Source organism: Macaca mulatta, chromosome 4 (genome assembly GCF_049350105.2).
Source record: "Macaca mulatta isolate MMU2019108-1 chromosome 4, T2T-MMU8v2.0, whole genome shotgun sequence".
Lineage (NCBI taxonomy): Eukaryota > Metazoa > Chordata > Mammalia > Primates > Cercopithecidae > Macaca > Macaca mulatta.
In genome coordinates this window covers 37,714,205-37,734,028 of record NC_133409.1, presented here as the reverse complement: position 1 = coordinate 37,734,028, position 19,824 = coordinate 37,714,205, and the positions used below count along the sequence as shown (strand labels likewise).

At 38.8% G+C, this 19,824-nt stretch overlaps 1 protein-coding gene and 1 pseudogene across 1 annotated transcript in view; one reads left to right on the top strand and one right to left on the bottom strand.

The window, feature by feature from the left end:
• The window catches only part of VNN1 (vanin 1), a 34,377-nt gene that overhangs the window by 1,736 nt on the left and 12,817 nt on the right, over positions 1-19,824 (top strand). Inside the window, exons 2-3 of the mRNA XM_001102153.5 lie at positions 697-827; positions 18,990-19,182. Coding sequence (XP_001102153.3) covers positions 697-827; positions 18,990-19,182 — 324 coding nt within the window. The remainder of the gene's footprint in view (positions 1-696; positions 828-18,989; positions 19,183-19,824) is intronic.
• On the bottom strand, positions 13,423-14,564 carry LOC114677491 (cyclin-G1 pseudogene; annotated as a pseudogene).

Below are 19,824 nucleotides of genomic sequence, written 5' to 3'. Positions count from 1 at the left end.
ACAAGCTAGGTTTATAGTTAACAACTGCCATAGGAAACAACAATGGCAGGATTAGAAAATTAAAATGCTTGACTAAGTCGGGCGCGGCGGCTCATGCCTGTGATTCCAGCACTTTGGGAGGCTAAGGCGGGCGGATCACCTGAGGTCGGGAGTTCAAGACCAGCCTGATCAATATGGAGAAACCCCATCTCTGCTAAAAATACAAAAATTAGCCAGGCGTGGTGGCAGGTGCCTGTGATCCTAGCTACTCATGAGGCTGAGGCAGGAGAATCGCTTGAACCCGGGAGGTGGAGGTTGCGGTGAGCCGAGATAGTGCCATTGCACTCCAGCCTGGGCAACAAGAGCAAAACTCCATCTCAAAAAAGAAAAGAGAGAGAGAGAGAGAGAGAGAAAATGCGCCACTAGAAGCCCAAACCTCACCATTATGTAACATATCCATGTAACAAACCCGCATATGTACCCTCTGAATCTAAAATTAGAAATAAAGAAAAGAAAAGAAAAATGAAAAGAAACAACACTGCACTGAAAAAAAAAGGAAATTAAAAACCTTTGGAAAAGAAAATAAATTATAAAAATATAGAAAACAAAATAAGATTTAAGGGGCGTGGGGGGAAGCCCAAATGGTTGTTACTCTGCCACTCAGTTCCTCAGCTCCTTTTGCAAGTCCCCCTTTTGATTAAGGTGCATTTTTAACAGGGTGCGCATATTATTGTGACTCCAGAAGATGGTATTTATGGCTGGAACTTCACCAGGGACTCTCTCTATCCATACCTGGAGGACATCCCAGACCCTGAAGTAAACTGGATCCCCTGTAATAATCCTAACAGGTAAAGAAACAACTTGTGAAAAATTCACTAGTGAATATCACCTTGATTTACCGGGGAAAACTTTGTTGATGATCATTGCATAGATCCACGATCAACTCTTAAGTTTCAGTATAGCTTATTTTTCATCTACTATGAGTATATTTACTGGGAGAGTAAATATGAATTATGAAGTCACAGAAATCAGAGCTAGAAGGTAGCTTAGAAATCATCACATGTGGGCCGGATGCGGTGGCTCACGCCTGTAAATCCAGCACTTTGGGAGACCGAGGCTGGTGGATCACGAGGTCAGGAGATCGAGACCATGCTGGCTAACATGGTGAAACCCTGTCTCTACTAAAAAAATACAAAAATTATCCGGGTGTGGTGGTGGGTGCCTGTAGTCCCAGCTATTCTGGAGGCTGAGGCAGGAGAATGGCTTGAACCCAGGAGGTGGAGCTTGCAGTGAGCCGAGATCGAGCCACCTCACTGCAGCCTGGGCGACAGAGCGGGACTCAGTCTCAAAAAAAATAATAATAAAATAAAGAAAATAAAGAAATAATCACATTCAATGTGAACATCTCTGGTCTCTGACTCCTCACCAGTGAACAGAAAAATATTTCCCTGTGTGGGTCTGTGATTTGAAAACTATATGAGTAAATGGCAAAATAGAGTCACATCGGTTTAAGATTAACAGTTTTCTTTTCTCATTGATAAGATAGCTGGTGAGATTAATGTAGTAAAGTCCTTAAAGTGTAAGCTGATTGTAACCTAAGAGGTGATATGTCAGGATTGTAAGTGGTTTAAGTCAGGTCTAGACTAAAGAGATATTAAGTATGATGAAAGCAGCACTATTAATTTTAATGTAAGGAAACCAACATCTTATACACCTAAGAAAATCATGTCGGTTCACATACTTCTTTCTGAATACACAAGGCTAAAATTGTTTTAGGAATTCCTCTTTTGGAACTATTCTCAAAACCACACAATGCCAGTTAGAATGGTGATCATTAAAAAGTCAGGAAACAACAGATGCTGGAGAGGATGTGGAGAAAGAGGAACGCTTTTACACTGTTGGTGGGAGTATAAATTGATTCAACCATTGTGGAAGACAGTGTGGTGATTCCTTAAGGATCTAGAACCACAAATACCATTTGACTCAGCAATCCCATTACTGGGTATATACCAAAGGATCATAAATCATTCTACTATAAAGACACATGCACATGTATGTTTACTGCGGCACTATTCACAATAGCAAAGACTTGGAACCAACCCAAATGCCCATCAATGGTAGACTGGATAAAGAAAACGTGGCACATAACACCATGGAACACTATGCAGCCATATAGAAGAATGAGTTCATGTGCTTTGCAGGGACATGGATGAAGCTGGAAACCATCATTCTCAGCAAACTAACACAGGAACAGAAAACCAAACACTGCATGTTCTCACTCATAGGTGGGAGTTGAACAATGAGAACACATGGACACAGGGAGGGGAACATCACACACCAGGGCCTATCAGGGTGTGGGGGGCTAAGGGAGGGATAACATTAGGAGAAATACCTAATGTAGATGATGGGTTAGTGGGTGCAGCAAACCACCATGGCACATATATACCTATGTAACAAACCTGCACGTTCTGCACATGTATCTCAGAACTTAAAGTATAATAATAATAATAATAATAATAGAAAAAAACCACAGAAACTGGCTGGGTGCGATGGCTCATGCCTGTAAGTCTAGTACTTTGGGAGGCCGAGGTGGGAGGATCACCTGAGGTCAGGAGTTCGAGACCAGCCTGGCCAATTTGGCAAAACCCCATCACTACTAAAAATACAAAAATTAGTGGGGCGCAGTGGTGGGCACCTATAATCTCAGCTACTTGGGAGGCTGAGGCAGGGAGAACTGCTTGAACCTGGGAGGCAGAGGTTGCAGTAAGCCAAGATAGTGGCACTGCACTCCAGCCTGGGTGACAGAGCTAGACTCTGTCTTAAACAAACAAACAAACCAACCCACAAAAACTACTTACAGAGACACCTTGATTTTGATAAGATGGATTTTGACAAATTCCAGTGTTATATATCATAATCTTGTACTCTATTCTTTTTTTTTTTTTTTTTTTTTTTTGAGACGAAGTCTCGCTCTGTCGCCCAGGCTGGAGTGCAGTGGCCGGATCTCAGCTCACTGCAAGCTCTGCCTCCCGGGTTCACGCCACTCTCCTGCCTCAGCCTTCCGAGTAGCTGGGACTACAGGCGCCCGCCACCTTGCCCGGCTAGTTTTTTGTATTTTTTTTAGTAAAGACGGGGTTTCACCGTGTTAGCCAGGATGGTCTCGATCTCCTGACCTCGTGATCCTCCCGTCTTGGCCTCCTAAAGTGCTGGGATTACAGGCTTGAGCCACCACGCCCAGCATACTCTATTCTTATTTAATTGTATCATAATTATTTATTATTTAATCATGTCATATGTCAGTGCTTTAGTTTCTAGAAGGCAAGCACTCTATTATTACTTCCACTATGAACTGAATTGACTTATTTCCAAATGGCCTTTCCCTACAACCTCATCTCCAAGGGCCTCCTGAACATCCCCACAAGGATGTCCCATTCACTTCATTTCAAGGAACCCAGTCGCCCCTTTATGTTTTCCATCAACTAATGATGTCTGAATTTCTTGCCTCCTAAATTCTCTCACTCTCTCCACTTTTTTTTTTTTTTTTTTTTTTCCGAGAGAGAGACTCTGTGTCACCCAGGCTGGAGTGCAGTGGCATGATCTCAGCTCACTGCAACCTCTATCCCCCAGGTCCAAGCAATTCTCATGCCTCAGCCTCCTGAGGATGACAAGTGTGAGCCACAACGCCCAGCTAGTTTTTCGTATTTTCAGTAGAGACAGGTTTCACCATGTTGGCCAGGCTGGTCTTGAACCCCCGGCCTCAAGTGATCCACCTGCTCGGCCTCCCAAAGTGCTGGGATTACAGGTATGAGCCATCACACCCAGCTGCCTTAATTTATTAACTCTGCAATTTTTTTTGACTACCTATTATGTCTAGACACTGTTCTTGGCAATGAAGTGAACAAAACAGATTAAAAATTCCTGTCCTCTTGAAATTTATATTCTAGTGTGGGGAGGTAATACATTTTTTTAAAAAGATAATTATCTATCTATCATATATCTATCTATCTTTATATAGATATCTTTCATCTGTCTACCTATCTACGATATGAGGTGGAAGTAAATGTTATGGAAAAAATAAGTGGGGAAGGTGAATAGGGTGGCAAGCATGGGGCTGAAATTTTTAAAAGGTCATCAGAGGGCATCGCAGTGAGATTTCAGTGAAGACCTGAAAGAAATGAGGCGACAGATCATATGAGTACCCAAGAAAAGTGCATTCCAGGCTGAGGGAATTCTAAATTCCAGGATCCTGTGGTGAGAGTATGTGTCTAACCTATGGAACAGAAAAAGGGTTAGTGTGGTTACAGTGATGTGACAGAAGAGGAGAAAAGCAGGAAATAGAGGCAGAAGGGCAGGAGGATTGCAATGTAGAGAATAGATTCCAGGGTATAGGTCACCAAAGAAGCAGAGGACAGTTAAAAAGCTGTTATGATAATTTTGGCAGAGAGATGATGGTGTCTGAGATCAAGAGACGGTAGACGTTTAGGTATTGAGAAGTGGACAGATTCCGAATAAAGTCTGAAAGTAGCACTGGCAGGTTTTGCTGAAAGACTGGATGTAGGATGTGAGAGAAAGGGAGGACTCAATATCCTTCCCTGCTCTCATAGAATCATATCTCATCCTATTGAGTATGTTTGAAGTATGCACAGAGTCGATTGCTTCCTCTTCTCATAGACACCAAACTTTTGGGACCACATCACCTCTTAGACTGAGTGTTAAAGGAACAGGCTGTCATCACTCTTCTTTTTTATTTAATTAATTTATTTAGCATTTATATGTCATATCATTCCAGAAGGATTTGAAGTTTCTAATTATATCTAATATAATTAAAAATAGGATAGTTTAGTCTTAACAACAAACTAGAAACCATATGAATAGAGGAAGCAGTTGTTATGAGGCATCATGGTTAAGAGCTGCTCATTACAATTGGACATTAAGTATAGTTCTAAGAGTTTCTGAGCAGTTAAGAGAAGTACAATTTTGTTCAGACATTTTCATTGCATCATAGAAGAAAGTTTGCATATTTCTTCAGTGACAAACTATGTCTAATAACCTAATTTAAAGATGAATTTACTTATTCAACTTTTTTTTGTTAATTATTTTATTCTTAACTTTCATGGGTACGTAGTAGATGTATATATTTACAGGGTACACGAGATGTTTTGATGTTTGTACACAGGCATGCAATGGTAATAATCACATCATGAAGAATGGGGTTTCCATCCCCTCTAGCATTTATCCTTTGTATTACTAACCATTCAATTATACTCTTCTAGGTCTTTTAAAATGTACAATTATTATTGATTATAGTCACCCTGTTGTGCTATCGAATACTAGACCTTATTCATTCATTTTATCTATTTTTTTTGTACCCATTAATCTCACTTTCTCCCCCACCCCTCCCCTAACTACCCTTCCCAGCCTCTGGTAACCATCTTTCTATTCTCTATCTCTATGGGTTCAATTGTTTGATTTTTAGATCCCACAAATAAGTGAGAACATGTGATGTTTGTCTTTCTGTGCCTAACTTATGTTATTTCACATAACCTAATTATCTCCAGTTCCATTCATATTGTTGCAAATAACTGAATCTCATTCTTTTTGTGGCTGCATAGTACTTTATTCTGTGCATGTACCACATGGTTGTTTCCAAATTTTGGCTATGTGAACAGAGTTGCAATGAACATGAAAGTGTAGATATCTTTTCTATATACTGATTTCCTTTTTGAGGGGCATATACCCAGCAGTGGGATTGCTGGATCATATGGTAGCTCCATTTTTAGTGTTTTGAGAAACCTCCAAACTGTTCTCCACAGTGACCGTACTAATTTACATTCCCACTAACAGCATACGAAGATTCCCTTTTCTCCACATCCTCACCAGCAATTTTAACCGGTGCGAGATGATATAATTGTAGTTTTGATTTGCTTTTTTACTTTCTTATTTTTTTTTTTTTTTTTTTTTGCAACAGAGCCTCACTCTTGCCACCCATGCTGGAGTGCAATTGGTGCGATCTCAGCTCACTGCAACCTCTGCCTCCTGGGTTCAAGTGATTCTTCTGCCTCAGCCTCCTGAGTAGCTGGGATTACAGGCGCCCGCCACTACACCCAGCTAATTTTTGTATTTTGAATAGAGACGAGGCTCCACCATGTTGGCCAGACTGGTCTCGAACTCTGAACTCAGGTGATCCGCCCGCCTAGGCCTCCCAGAGTGCTGGGATTACAGGCGTGAGCCACCGTGCCCTTGTTGATTTGCATTTTTCTGATGATCAGTGATGTTGAACACCTTTTCATATGCCTGTTTGCCGTTTGTATAACTTCTTTTGAGAAAAGTCTATTCAAATCGTTTGCCCATTTTTTAATTTGATTATTTGATTTTTTTCCTATAGAGTTGTTTTAGCTTCTTATATATTCCGGTTATTAATCCCTTGTCAGATGGGTAGTTTGCAAATATTTTATCCCATTCTGTGGGTTGTCTCTTAACTTTCTTGATAGTTTCCCCTGCTATGCAGAGACTTTTTACCTTCATGTGATTCCATTTGTCCATTTTTACTTTAGTTACCTGTGCCTGTGAGGTATTACTCAAGAAATCTTTGTTCAGACCAATGTCCTGGAGAGTTTCCCCAAAGTTTTCTTTTAGTAGTTTCATAGTTTGAGGTCAAATATTTAAATCTATAATTCATTTTTATTTATATGGTGAAGAGATAGGGGTCTACTTTCATTCTTCTGCCTGTGGATATCCAGTTTTCCCAGCACCATTTATTGAAGAGACTGTCCTTTTCCCAATATATGCTCTTGGCATCGTTGTTGAAAATGAGTTCACTATAGATGTTTAGATTTATTTATGGGTTCTCTATTCTGTTTCATTGGTCTATGTGTCCGTTTTTATGCCAGTACCATGCTGTTTTGGTTACTAGAGCTCTGTAGTATAATTTAAAGTCAGGTAATGTGATTTCTCCAGTTTTTTTCTTTTCGCTCAGGATGGCTTTGGCTATTCTGGATCTTCTGTGGTTCCACATAAATTTTAGAATTCCTTTTCTATTTCTGTGAAGAATGTCATTAGTATTTTGATGGCGATTGCACTGAATCTGTACAATGCTTTGGATAATATGGGCATTTTAACAATATTGATTCTTCCAATCCATGAACATGGAATATCTTTCCATGTTTTGTGTCCCCTTCAATTTCTTACATCAATGCTTTACATACTTCATTTTAGAGAGCTTTCACTTCTTTGGGTAAGTTAATTCTTAGGTATTGTATTTTATTGATAGCTATTATAAATGCTATTCCTTTCTTGATTTCTTTTTCAGATTGCTTGCTCTTGGCACATAGAAATGCTACTGATTTTTGTATGTTGATTTTGTTGTCTGCAACTTTACTGAATTTGTTTACCAGTTCTATTAGTTTTTTGGTGGAGTCTTTAGGTTTTTCCAAGTATAGGATAATAGCATCTGCAAACAAAAATAATTTTACTTCTTTCCTTCCAATTTGGATGTCTTTTATTTCCTTCTCTTGTCTGATTACTTTAGTGAGGACATCTACTACTACGTTGAATAATAGTGGTGAAAAGGGACATCCTTGTCTGTTCCAGATCTTAGAGGAAAGCTTTCAGTTTTTCCTCATTCAGTATGATACTAGCCATGGGTTTGTCATAAATGGCTATTATTGTGTTGAAGTATGTTCCTTCTATACCCAGTTATTGAGGGTTTTTATTATGAAGGAATGATGAATTTTATCAAATATTTTTTCAGTGTCAATTGAAATGATCATACGGTTTTTGTTCTTCATTCTGTTGATATGATGCATCACATCAACTGATTTGTGTATGTTGAGCCATCCTTGCACCCTTGGGATAAATCCGACTTGGTCATGATGAATAATTTTTTAATGTGTTTTTGCATTTGATTTGCTAGTATTTTGTTGAGGATCTTTGCATCAATGTTCATCAATAATTTTGGGCTGTAGTTTTCTTTTTTATGTGTCTTTGGTTTTGGTGTCAGGGCAATACTAGCCTCATTAAATGAGTTTGGAAGTATTCCCTTCTCTAATTTTTGGAATAGTTTGAATAGGATTGGGATTAGTTCTTTAACTGTTTGGTAAAATTCAACACCGAAGCCATTAAGTCCTGGGCTTTTCTTTGCCGGGAGAACTTTTATTACAGTTTCAATCTTATTATTTGTTATTGGTCTATTCAGGTTTTGGATTTCTTCATGGTTCAATCTTGGGAGGTTGTATGTGTCTAGGAATTTATTCATGTCTTCTAGGTTTTCCAATTTATTGGTATATAGTTGCTCATAGTAATCTCTAATGATCTTGAGAATTTCTGCAGTATTGGTTATAATGTCTAACTTTTCAACTCTGAGTTTATTTATCTTCTCTCTTTTTTCTTAATCTCACTAAAAGTCAATTTTGTTTATCTTTTCAAAAAACCAACTTTTTGTTTCACTGTTCTTTTGTATTTTTTTATTTCAATTTCATTTATTTCTGTTCTGATGTTTATTATTTTTCTTCTACTAATTTCAGATTTGGTTTGCTCTTCTTTTTATAGTTTTTAAATGCATCATTATGCTGTTTATTTGAAGGTTTTCTTCTTTGTTAATGTAGGTACTTATATCCACAAACTTTCCTCTTAGACTGATTTTGCTGTATCCTGTAGGTTTTGGTATGTTGCATTTCCATTTCCATTAGTTTCAATACAATTTTTAACGCTCTTCTTAATTTCTTCATTAACCCACTGGTAATTCAGGAGCACATTCTTTAATTTCCATATGTTTGTATAGTTTTCAAAATTCCTTTTGCTATCGATTTCTAGTATTATTTCATTGTGGTTAGAGAAGATACTTGATATGATCTCAATTTTTTAAAAATGTTTTAAGATTTGCTTTGTGACCGAGCATATGGTCTCTTCTTGAGAATGATCCATGTGTGGAGAAAATGTTTATTCTGTAGCCATTGGATGAAATTTTCTGTAACTATCTATTAGGTCAGTTGGTCTATAATGCAGATTAAGTCCAATGTTTCTTTATTGTTTTTCCCTCCAGATGATCTGTCCAGTGTTGAAAGTGGGATGTTGAAATCTCCAGCTATTGTTGCATTGGGGTCTATCACTCTCTTTAGCTCTAATAATATTTCCTTTATATATCTATGTGCTCAAGTGTTAGGTGCATATGTATTTACAATTGTTGTATCTTCTGACTGAATTGACCTCTTTATCATTATATAATTAATTTCTTTGTCTCTTTTTATGGTTTTTGTCCTAAAAACTATTCTGTCTGATAAAAATGTAGCCACTCCTGCTCCTTTGGTTTTCCACTTGCATGGAATATCTTTTGCTATCCCTTTATTTTCAGTCTATGCGTGTCTTTATAAGTGAAGTGTGTTTCTTGTACACAACAGGTCATTGCCTTTTATTTGTTTTTAATCCATTCAGCCACTCTATGTCTTTTGATTGGAGAGTTTAGTCCATTTACATTTAATGTTTTATTGTTAAGTAAGGAAATACTCCTGACATTTTGTTTTTTGTTTTCTGGTTGTTTTGTGGTATTGTCTTCCTTGCTTCCTTCCTGTCTTCCTTTTTGTGAAGGTGTTTTTTCTCTGATGGTATGTTTTAATTTTTGCTTTTTATTTTTTGTGTCTCTGTTGTAGGTTTTTTGATTTGATGTTATCATGCAGTTTGCAAATAACAACTTATAATTCTTATTTTAAACTGATGACAACTTAACATTGATCGCATAAACAAGCAAAAACTAATAAAAGCTCCATACTTTAACTTCATCCCCCATACTTTTTAATTTTTAAAATTTCTATTTATATCTTATTATGCTATCTATGCCTTAAAAAGCTTTTCTCGTTATTATTTTTGATTGGTTCATATTTTAGTTTTTCTACTCAAGATATGAGAAGTTTACGTCACAATTATAGGTTATAATACTCCATGTTTGCCTATGTACTTACTATTACCAGTGAGTTTTGTACCTTCAGATGCTTTCGTATTGGTTATTGACGCTCTTTTCTTTCAGTTTGAAGAAATTTCTTTAGCATTTCTTATAGGAAACGGCAGTGGGTTCTTTTCTGGCCCACAGTGGGTCTAGAAATGCCACCCAGGAACTAAGTCTTGGAATTGAGAACTTTAGGATTCTGCTTGGTGCTTTATGTTACTGTGGCTAAGTTGGTATCCAATTTGTAAGACAAAGTCCTTTTACTCTTCCCTCTCCTTTCGTGAAGCAGGAGTCTCACCCCATGGCCACCACAGCTGGGAAGGTGCTAGGTCACACCTGAAGCCAGCATGGTACTTGGACTCACCCAAGGCTTGTAGTGAGTACTGCCTGGCTATCACTGATGTTTATTCAAGGCCCAAGGACTCTTTAGTTAGCAGGTGATGAATCTTGCCAGGACTAGGACCTTCCATTCAAGGCAGAAAGTTCCCTTATAGCCCAGTGTATGTCTAGAAATGTCATCAGGGAGCTAGGACCTGGGTTGGGGGCTTCAGTACTCTGTTTGGTGCTTTATTTTACTGTGGGTGAGCTGTTATCCAAGTTGCAAGACAAAGTCCTTTCTATGCTCCTCTCTTCTTGTTTAAGGTAGAGAGATGGAGTTTCTCTCTCAAAGCTGTGAGCTGTGCTGCCTGGAATTGGAGGAGGGGTGATGCAAGCACTCCTTTGACCACTCCAGCTGGTGTCTCACTAGGTTATGGCACTCCAAGGCTACTGGTTCGGAGCTCAGTACAGCACTAGGACTTGCCTAGGAATTGTAGTCCTTGTGGCTTAAATCAGTGGTCCCCAACATTTTTGGCACCAGGGACTGGTTTTGTGGAAGACAATTTTTTAATGGGCAGGGTGGAGGATGGTTTCTGGGTAAAACTGTTCCATCTCAGATCGTCAGACATTAGTTAAATTCTCATAAGGAGCATACAACCTAGATTCCTCAGATGCACAGTTCGCAACAGGCTTCCACTCCTATGAGAATCTAATGCTGCAACTGATCTGACAGGAGGCGGAGCTCAGGCAGTAATGCCACTCACCTCCTGCTGTGCAGCCGGTTTCTAACAGGCCACCGACTGGTACTGCTGTGCAGCCCAATTCCTAATAGGTCACAGTCTGTGGCTTACGGATTGGGAACCCCTGGCCTAGACTGCCTTTCGAGTTTATTTAGAACCCCAGAGAACTTTAACCCACACTGGTGATGCTTGGTGGAACTCAGGTTCTGACTGCTGGGAAGGACAATTCCCCTCTGGCTAGAGCTGTTCTAAATGTGCCCTCTGTGGGCACTGGCTGAATTCTGTGCCATGTTGCTTTCTGCTGTTACACGGCATCACTGACTTCCAGTGCAAAGTCCCACAATCACTGTACTTTCCTTCTCCCAAGGGCACAAATTTTCCCTCCACACCATGTGGTGACCTGGAGGATGGGGGAGAGTGGTGTTGGCAATTAAAGACTTTCTTTCCTACCTTCTTCAGTGCCTCTTGTCTTGATATGATTTTAAAGCAAAGTATTGTGATTACTCTTCTGATTTTTGGTTCTTATGAAGGTGCTTTCTCGTGTGGATGGTTGTTCAGTTTGGTGATCCTGCAGGAAGACAATCGCTGGAAGGTTCTATTTGGCCATCTTGCTCTGCTTCCTCCTCATCCTTTATTTCTTTCTCTTGCCGATTGCTCTGGCTAGGACTTCCAGTACAATGTCAAATAGAAGTGGTGAAGGTGGGCTTCCTTGTCTTGTTACAGTTCTTAGAACAAAGGCTTTCAGCTTTTCCCCATTCCCTAGGATGTTAGCTGTGGGTGGTGACATAAATGCCATATATAGCCTTTATTATGGTGAGGTACGTTCCTTCTGTATAATAAAGTGCACATCTCTGAATTATGTATTACTTGCATGGTGGGTGCCAAGAAACTATTTATACTGCCTAGAATATTAACCTTTATTATGCCTAAAGAGTTCGTTAGTCAAATGTTGGTTTTGATGTAGACCTCATAATTTAAAATTCAACATTTAAATTAAATAGTTTAGCATTTTTTAATACCACCTAAATACAATATATTGATATAATCTAGAAAGTTAGATCAATGTTAGAAATGAAGTTTCACGGTGTACCTTTCCAGACTTATCATTAGCATTTCATATTTTTACTTTTAGCTTCGATTTGAATGTTTCACAGATGAATTTAAATCTATACATGGTTACACCATAGCATAATATTAATAGGCAGTTCCCCTAAATTTGGGAACATCGCCTTAATGTAGTTGTGATGTTTTGAGGCTTCATAGTTTAAGCCCATTATGCTATTATGGAGTCTATAGAGCAGAGTTATGGGGAAAGGCTTCAGAGAAGAGCTTTTTGTTGCTACTATAACCTTATTTACAGAAACAACAAAAAACCCAAACTTATTTGAAGTCTGCTTAAATATTACTGTTAAATGTGAAGTATTTATATCTAAGATTCATAATCATATGAATGTCAACATTTAGTTTTGAGTAGAAAAAGATAAATCATTACTGTGGGTTAAGAAATTTAAATGGCGATGCGTGAGGGAGCTCGTAGCATGTCCATTCCACCCTTTCCATCTCCACCCTCCCCAGAGTTTCTTCCCCAGGGTGCCCTGCTTGTTGCTTTATTTTGGTATCTCCAAGATGGTTGGAGATACCTGTCCGGCCTCTGGTGTTCTGCGTGGGGTCTTGTCTTCTTCCCATTCCACTCAGGCTCAACTCCAGACTGGAACATGGTTTGGGAAGCAGTGGGGATAGCCAAGATGGTTGTCAGTGGGTGGCCCAGCAGTTCCTATCCCAGGAGTGGCCACAGACCAGGAGTAGTGGTGGCTGTGCATGTGGCCAGCCTGCTGCCATTGTCTCATCCTTGTCAGGGCCCTCTCTTTCACCTTACAGCATCTGAGGGGCACAGAGAGGGTTGGGGCCGACAATGCCCCTGCAAATTTTTTTAAAATAAAATTTAGATGACAAGTATATATCATATATGCAGTGACCAAGCATATAACTACTTTACAGTCATCTAACTGCTGTAGCAATGATATGTAACTACAGTGTCAAAACACCCTGACAGTTTTCGGAAACCCAAAGTGGAGACCATCTGCCATATCTTACTTTTTCTTTAGGTACAATACCCACATTCATATTCATTTTGCTTACACATGAATAGTTTCAAATCTGTTCACATATGGTTTAAAGTTTTTGTCCCTATTGTCTTAACTCAGGCTTGTGTAACTTAAAATGAGCCTGAGTGTGGGTCTACATACAGCAAGATGTGCAATAAAAACACAATTTTAGTGCTACTTTCAAAATTCATGCTATTAAGAAGGATGCTGTTTTCAAAGCTGAAAAGATCATGAAATGGCTGACTTACATATCAGAGGTTGGATAATTCCTTACTATTGAGGTGTTATAGTTTCTATGTAGTAAATGTCTTCAAATATTAACTGAAAGATCAGTGAAGTATTTTCTCCTTTGTAATTCCAACTTCATTTTGTTTATTCTGAAGATAATTAATATTTTAATTGCAAAAGAAATTATAGCATTGGAAAATTTTCTCTATATGGAGAATAACAATGAACTAAATTTACCAATTAGGGAACCATTTCAGGAATTGTTGGTCAGTGAATTTTTCTGCAGTAACTATGTTTCAGTTGCAATGCAGTATGCCCAGAAACAATCCATTTCAACTTCCGAATGTTTGATTTGGAAAACTTGTTTGATGAGTATTCAGTTAAACACTTGGATACAAGCCCTTTCCAGAAGGTCACATCTCTACCATTTATCTTGGAATGTTTCTGAAGACATTCTACTCATTTTATTAACTCTACATACTTCTGCTTTTGGATCTCCAATATGATTATAGACAATATCAACACAGAAGGCTTTGATTTAGACTCTAAAGGTTAGAGCTTTTGATCTTGACATGCCCTAAGTTGGGCTTCCAGTCAAAATTGAGGTCACTTCTCCTTTCAAATGGCAAGTTCTCTTGAATGAGTGCATAGTGGAGTTGCAGAAATTGAAAGGCAGTAGCAGCTTTCACTTTACATTACACCTTCTCCAATACAATCTTTTCCATTCTCATCAAGTCTGAAACTGTGAACCTTTATTCACCTATTTGGAATACATCCGTTGCCAATGGGACATTCCCTTCCTCTTCTATTGATTTTACAGCCAAATAGAAGCAGCTCAGTCCAACACATCCAAGGTGCTTGGACTGTACTTTCATTTAACACAGGAATCTGTCCAGTAAATTCACAGAGAAAATGCCTTTATGTTAAAGTCAAAGAACTGAGTTAGACTAGCATCTTGTACTTCAAAGTCCTGTAGCCTTGCAATCATTCTGAGGCTATTGTCTATCATGTGCAAATTCAATTGTCTCAAGCCACAGATCTTTAACTGACATCCAGACTTCTGTTCCAACAGGGCATTCAGCTGGTGTAGCAGTTTCTGAGAGTCAGGTGTCAGTACCTCTATCATCTTGATAGTGACTGGGGCTCAGTGGTAACCACCCTTCTTGGGCCTGCCCTCATCTCACCTCACGAAATCCAATCTCAGAGGCCTAGGAAATAAAGCAAAGGGAGAGGCCCAGGGAGCGGGAGCCTTCCTGGGTGAATGTCTCTGCACAGCCACCAAGATCATATTGCCCTCATCAGGGTCAGCTTGGAGCTGAAGGGCTGAAAAGGCATTTTGATATTTGATTGCGTATGATTTCATACTGTTATTTCAGAGTTTTGTGTGCACATATTGTTTCTTCAGTAAGTCTAATGCTTTATAAGCATAGTAACCACATCTGACATTTCCATGTCTCGCACATTGTGTGCTTGGACAGCTCTGCCTGGAATATTCTTCCCCCGGTTGCCCACATGTCTAATATAGTGCTTTGTGTTGTGTCAAAACCTAATGCATATTTGTTGAATATTTAACACGTGCTGATTTTAGGTTAGTAAATGTCTTTTCGATAATTGATGATTTTTGTTATACCTAGAGATTGAACACTTTGAAAGCAGCCTTAGAAAATGCATTTCAATTATTCTTTTTCACCCCCTCCTTCTGTGCCCAGGACAAAACTCTGCATGGATTAAGAACTTGGTAAATATTACAGATGAAGCAACAGGCAGATTTCAGGCACACATAAGCAAATTGAATTTTTAAACCCTCAATCAGGACATGTGGTTTAATTTTGGAGCATTTTATGTATATGCCAAACAGCCTGAGAAATGTAGCTTGAATTGAAATATATTAGAATACATGAAGACGAATGGAGACAGTAGGAAAATATGTTTGTCATCAGAACTGTTTCAGAAATCCAAAACACCAACCTACCTATTCCACCACTTCAGGTGATCCAAAAAGACTGGGAGTAAACATGTTTCGAGTGGTTCAATGTGTTGTAATTTATATCTATGCATTTCAGATATTAATTGAAACAAAGGTGGGTTAAACTATTGAATGGTTGTTCTGTCTTATAAACACATTTAAATAATACTTTTCTACATGTATTATTATATCCTTTTCTGATCTTTTTCAAGGATCTATTTTATAGATGATTGCTATGGTCTTCCTTATATTAATTATACAAATTTGTTTGTAGATCTAATAACCAAGATTTGATGGCACCAAATTTTTCTTCATATAACAGTTATCTCAGCCTTCTCAGCTATGCTTCAATAACCTGGTGTAAACCATTTACCATTTCAGAGTTTTGCAATAGAGGATAAATATAGCAATATGTTATATATTATTTTCAAAATTGTATTTTAATTGCTTTACTGGGACAATTATTGGTAACTTTGAAAAAGAGTTAAAAAAATCAGACATTAACAAATGCTCCAGGATTTCCATAGTTTCATACTAGCTGGTACTGCCCTAGCCAATCCTTGTTACCTCTTATTTGAATTATGGCAACAGCTTCCTAATGAGTCCCTTGCATTTAGTCTCTCATTGTTCTAGTACATTCTATATTGCGTGTTCCATTTATCTTTATGAAGAAAATTTTGACCAAGTTGTTTTTGTCTTCAAAGGTTTTAATAGTACCTATTTGTTACTAAATTTGGAACAAATCTTAGCCTCTTGTGCAAAGCTCAATATCCATCCTTCCTTCCTTTGTCCCTCTCTCCCTCCCTCCCTTCCTTCTTTCTTTCTTTCTTTTTTTTTTTTTTTTGAGACAGCGTGTAGCTCTGTCACCCAGGCTGGAGTGCAGTGGCTCCAGCTAGGCTCACTGCAAGCTCCTCCTCCCAAGTTCATTTAGGTCATTCTCCTGCCTCAGCCTCCCGAGTAGGTGGGACTACAGGTACCCTTCACCACGCCCGGCTAATTTTTTGTATTTTTAGTAGAGATGGGGTTTTACCATGTTAGCCAGGACGGTCTCGATCTCCTGACCTCATGATCCACCTGCCTCAGCCTCGCAAAGTGGCTAGGAGCCACCACGCCCCCTCCTCCCCTTCCCTCTCTCTTTCCTTTCTTCTAAAATCTGGTAATATCTTCATTTCTCCCTCACTTTTGAAGGACAGTTCTGCTGGATAGAGCATTCTTGATTGTCAGATTTTTTTGTTCTTTCAGTACTTTAAATATATCAGCTCAATGCTTTCTGGTCTCCAAAGTTACTGATGAGAAATCTGCTGATAATCTTATTGGGGATCCCTTGTATGCATGAGTCACTTCTGTCTTGCTGCTTTCAAGATTCTTATTTTGTCTTTGGCTTTCTACAATTTGATTATAGTGTGTCTTAGTGTGGGTCTCTTCGAATTCATTCTCTCAGAGTCTGTTGAGCTTCTTGGATCTTTTTATTCATATCTTTCTTCAAATGTGGAAAGTTTTCAGCCATTATTTCTTCAAATAATCTCTCTTCTCCTTCTGAGACTCCCACAATGCATGTGTTGAACACTTGATGGTGTTCCTAAGGCTCTATTCAATTTTCTTTACTGTTTTTTGTTGTTGTTCTGCAGACTGAATAATTTCAACTGTCCTGTCTTCCAGTTTGCTGTTTCTTTTTTCTACATGCCTGAATTGGTCTTTGAATCCTCCTATAAAATATTCATTTCAGTTATTGTAATTTTCAGCTCCAGATTTTTTAGGTTTTCTATCTTTTTATTGATATTTCTACTTTGTTTTGGTTTTTGATTTTCTCCACATCTTCCTTTATTTTCTTGAGCATCTGTAAAACCATTGTTTTAAAGTCTGTGTTTAGTAGGTCTGTCATGCAGTCTTTTTCAGGGATGATTTTAGTTGGTTTATTTTCCCTCTCCTTTGAGTGAGCCATATTTTCCTGTTTCTTTGTGTGATTTGTGATTTTTCTGTTTGATAACTAGACATTTGAGTCTTATCACATGGTTACACTGGGAACCAGATTCTCTGGGTTTGCTATGTTTGTTTTATTGTTGTAGGATGTTTGTGTTGAGTATCAGCTTGAGATGTAAATTTAAGGTCTTCTTAGGCCTTTTATGAGCCTGTGCCTTTCCCTGGGCATGTATGGCAACTTTCTAAATTTTCCTGTATATTTAATTGCTTTTATGTATCTTTTTCCTTAAATGTCTCACTACCCAAAGGAGAAAAAGAGAAAAATAAATAAGGCACTGGCTCTTTAAATCTCCTGGAAGCCACTTCAGCCAGAGAGAGGGCCTGCAAAAATGGTGTGTGTATGTGTGTGTGTATACACAACAATAGCTGCTTGCCTTTGTGTTTGTACCTCCATGATCAGAAGCAGCAATTAGTGATCAGAACACAGATCTCATATATTTGAAAGACAAGGTCATTATTGTCCACCCTGTTCCCATATGCTGCCTGCAAGCTGCTTTAGGAACACAGACATGGCAGCCTGTCACAGGGACAGGGGATGAGGAATTGGTAACCACTATTGAGCTGAGAGTTAAAATGAACTGAAATTAACTGTAAGTTACCTTCCAAGCATTCCTCTGGAAGTTGCAAGCACTAGAGCTCCAAAATAGCAATATCAGACAGATTTCAACCGTGCAATTGTTATCTAGGTGGGGGAGAAAAATTCCCTGCTCTGCTATCTTCCTAGGATCCGCCTACCTCTAAATTAAATTTTTTTGAGATGGAGTCTCCCTCTTGTTGCCTAGGATGGAGTACAATGGCGTGATCTCTGCTCACCACAACCTCCGCCTCCCAAGATCAAGCGATTCTCCCGCCTCAGCCTCTCGAGTAGCTGGGATTATAGGCACGCACCCAGCTAATTTTGTATTTTTAGTAGAGACGGAGTTTCTCCATGTTGGTCAGGCTGGTCTCGAACTCCTGACCTCAGGCGATCCACCCACCTTGGCCTCCCAAAGTGTTGGGATTACTGGCATGAGCTACCACACCTGGCCCCCGCAAAGTTGTTTTTTTTTTTTTTTTTTTGAGACAGTGTTCAGGGTTTTGCTCTGTTGCCCATGTTGGAATGCAGTGAAACTTACTGTAGCCTCAAACTCCCAAGTTCAAGCAGTCCTCCCACCTCAGCCTCCCAAATATCTGAGACTACAGGCACACACCACTATGCCTGGCAATTTTTTTTTTTTTTCACTTTTTGTAGAGAGACGCTCTTGCTTTGTTGCCCAGGCTGGTCTCAAACTCCTAGGCTCAAGCAATCCTTCCTCCTTCTACTCCTAAAGTGCTGGAATTATAGGCATGAGCAACCACACCCACCCCAAAATATTTTTTAATGCCTCTCTTCTGTTAGACATAAGTTTAGTAAACAAGATATGTAAGTCTTTGACCCATGATATCTACAGGATGCTGCAGACATTATAAGACGAACACATGAGTGAAAATATGATTACAGATTACGATAAATGCTATGAAGAAAAAATATGTGATCTGGTATCTTATCCTACAGTAGATAGCTACAACCAATTTTACTCAAGCATGGGATTCCTCTGAACTCCTTTCTTGTCTTAATCCTTCTCTTCTAATTATTGTTATTTAGAATTTATTTTTGCATATATCAAATAATAAGTTTCGGCAACTATCATTCAGGATTTTCTTAAAAGCTAAGATTGATTTACAAAGATTTTCTTCCTCCAATAAACATATATCAGATTTGGCCAAACCCCAGTACAAGAAAGACTCAGCTGCTTGGCCAAGAACAACTCTATCTACGTTGTGGCAAATATTGGGGACAAGAAGCCATGCAATACCAGTGATCCTCAGTGTCCCCCTGATGGCCGTTACCAATACAACACTGATGTGGTATTTGATTCTCAAGGAAAACTGGTGGCACGCTACCATAAGGTAAAATTAATTTGCAAATAATCCAATTAGTTAATATCTAAGGAAATAAAGCGGGCAAGGAGAAAAATACGTTATTGATAATGATAAGCATACTTTAGAAATCAAGTAGAGGCAAAGCATAGAAAGTAATGATAAAGTGTGGAAAGCTCCTATAAAGAGGCTTAAGGGGTTCCGTGTGCATGTAAGAACACAGGAGTGTGTTTTTAGGAGTGTGTGGGAGTCAGAAAGTGCTACATGCATTATGCTGCACAATGTTGCCTTTTGGACTTTGTTTTTTTAAAGACATACCCTGGCAATGGGTCTAGGCTAGAACGAAAAACTGCTTACCACATAAACTCTGTCTTGAGGAGAATGGAGCAAACAAAGTTCCTTGCCAAGGAAAACAGTTAAGTATACTTGGCAAACAGAAGTAATGTATTTTACTCCCATGTCTTATAAGACTCCAAAGGGTCTTTATAGATAAAGATACCCATGTACACATCTGTAATGTGGAGACTGAACCAAAGGCTCAGTTTAGCTGGAATGGCCTCTGGTTCTCTAAAGCAAACTCTTTTCCCATGAAAACAGTGATCATAGATTAAATTGGTACTAAGATGTGAGCTTGCACTTTTTCCAACACTGTGATGTCCAGATCAACTTCCT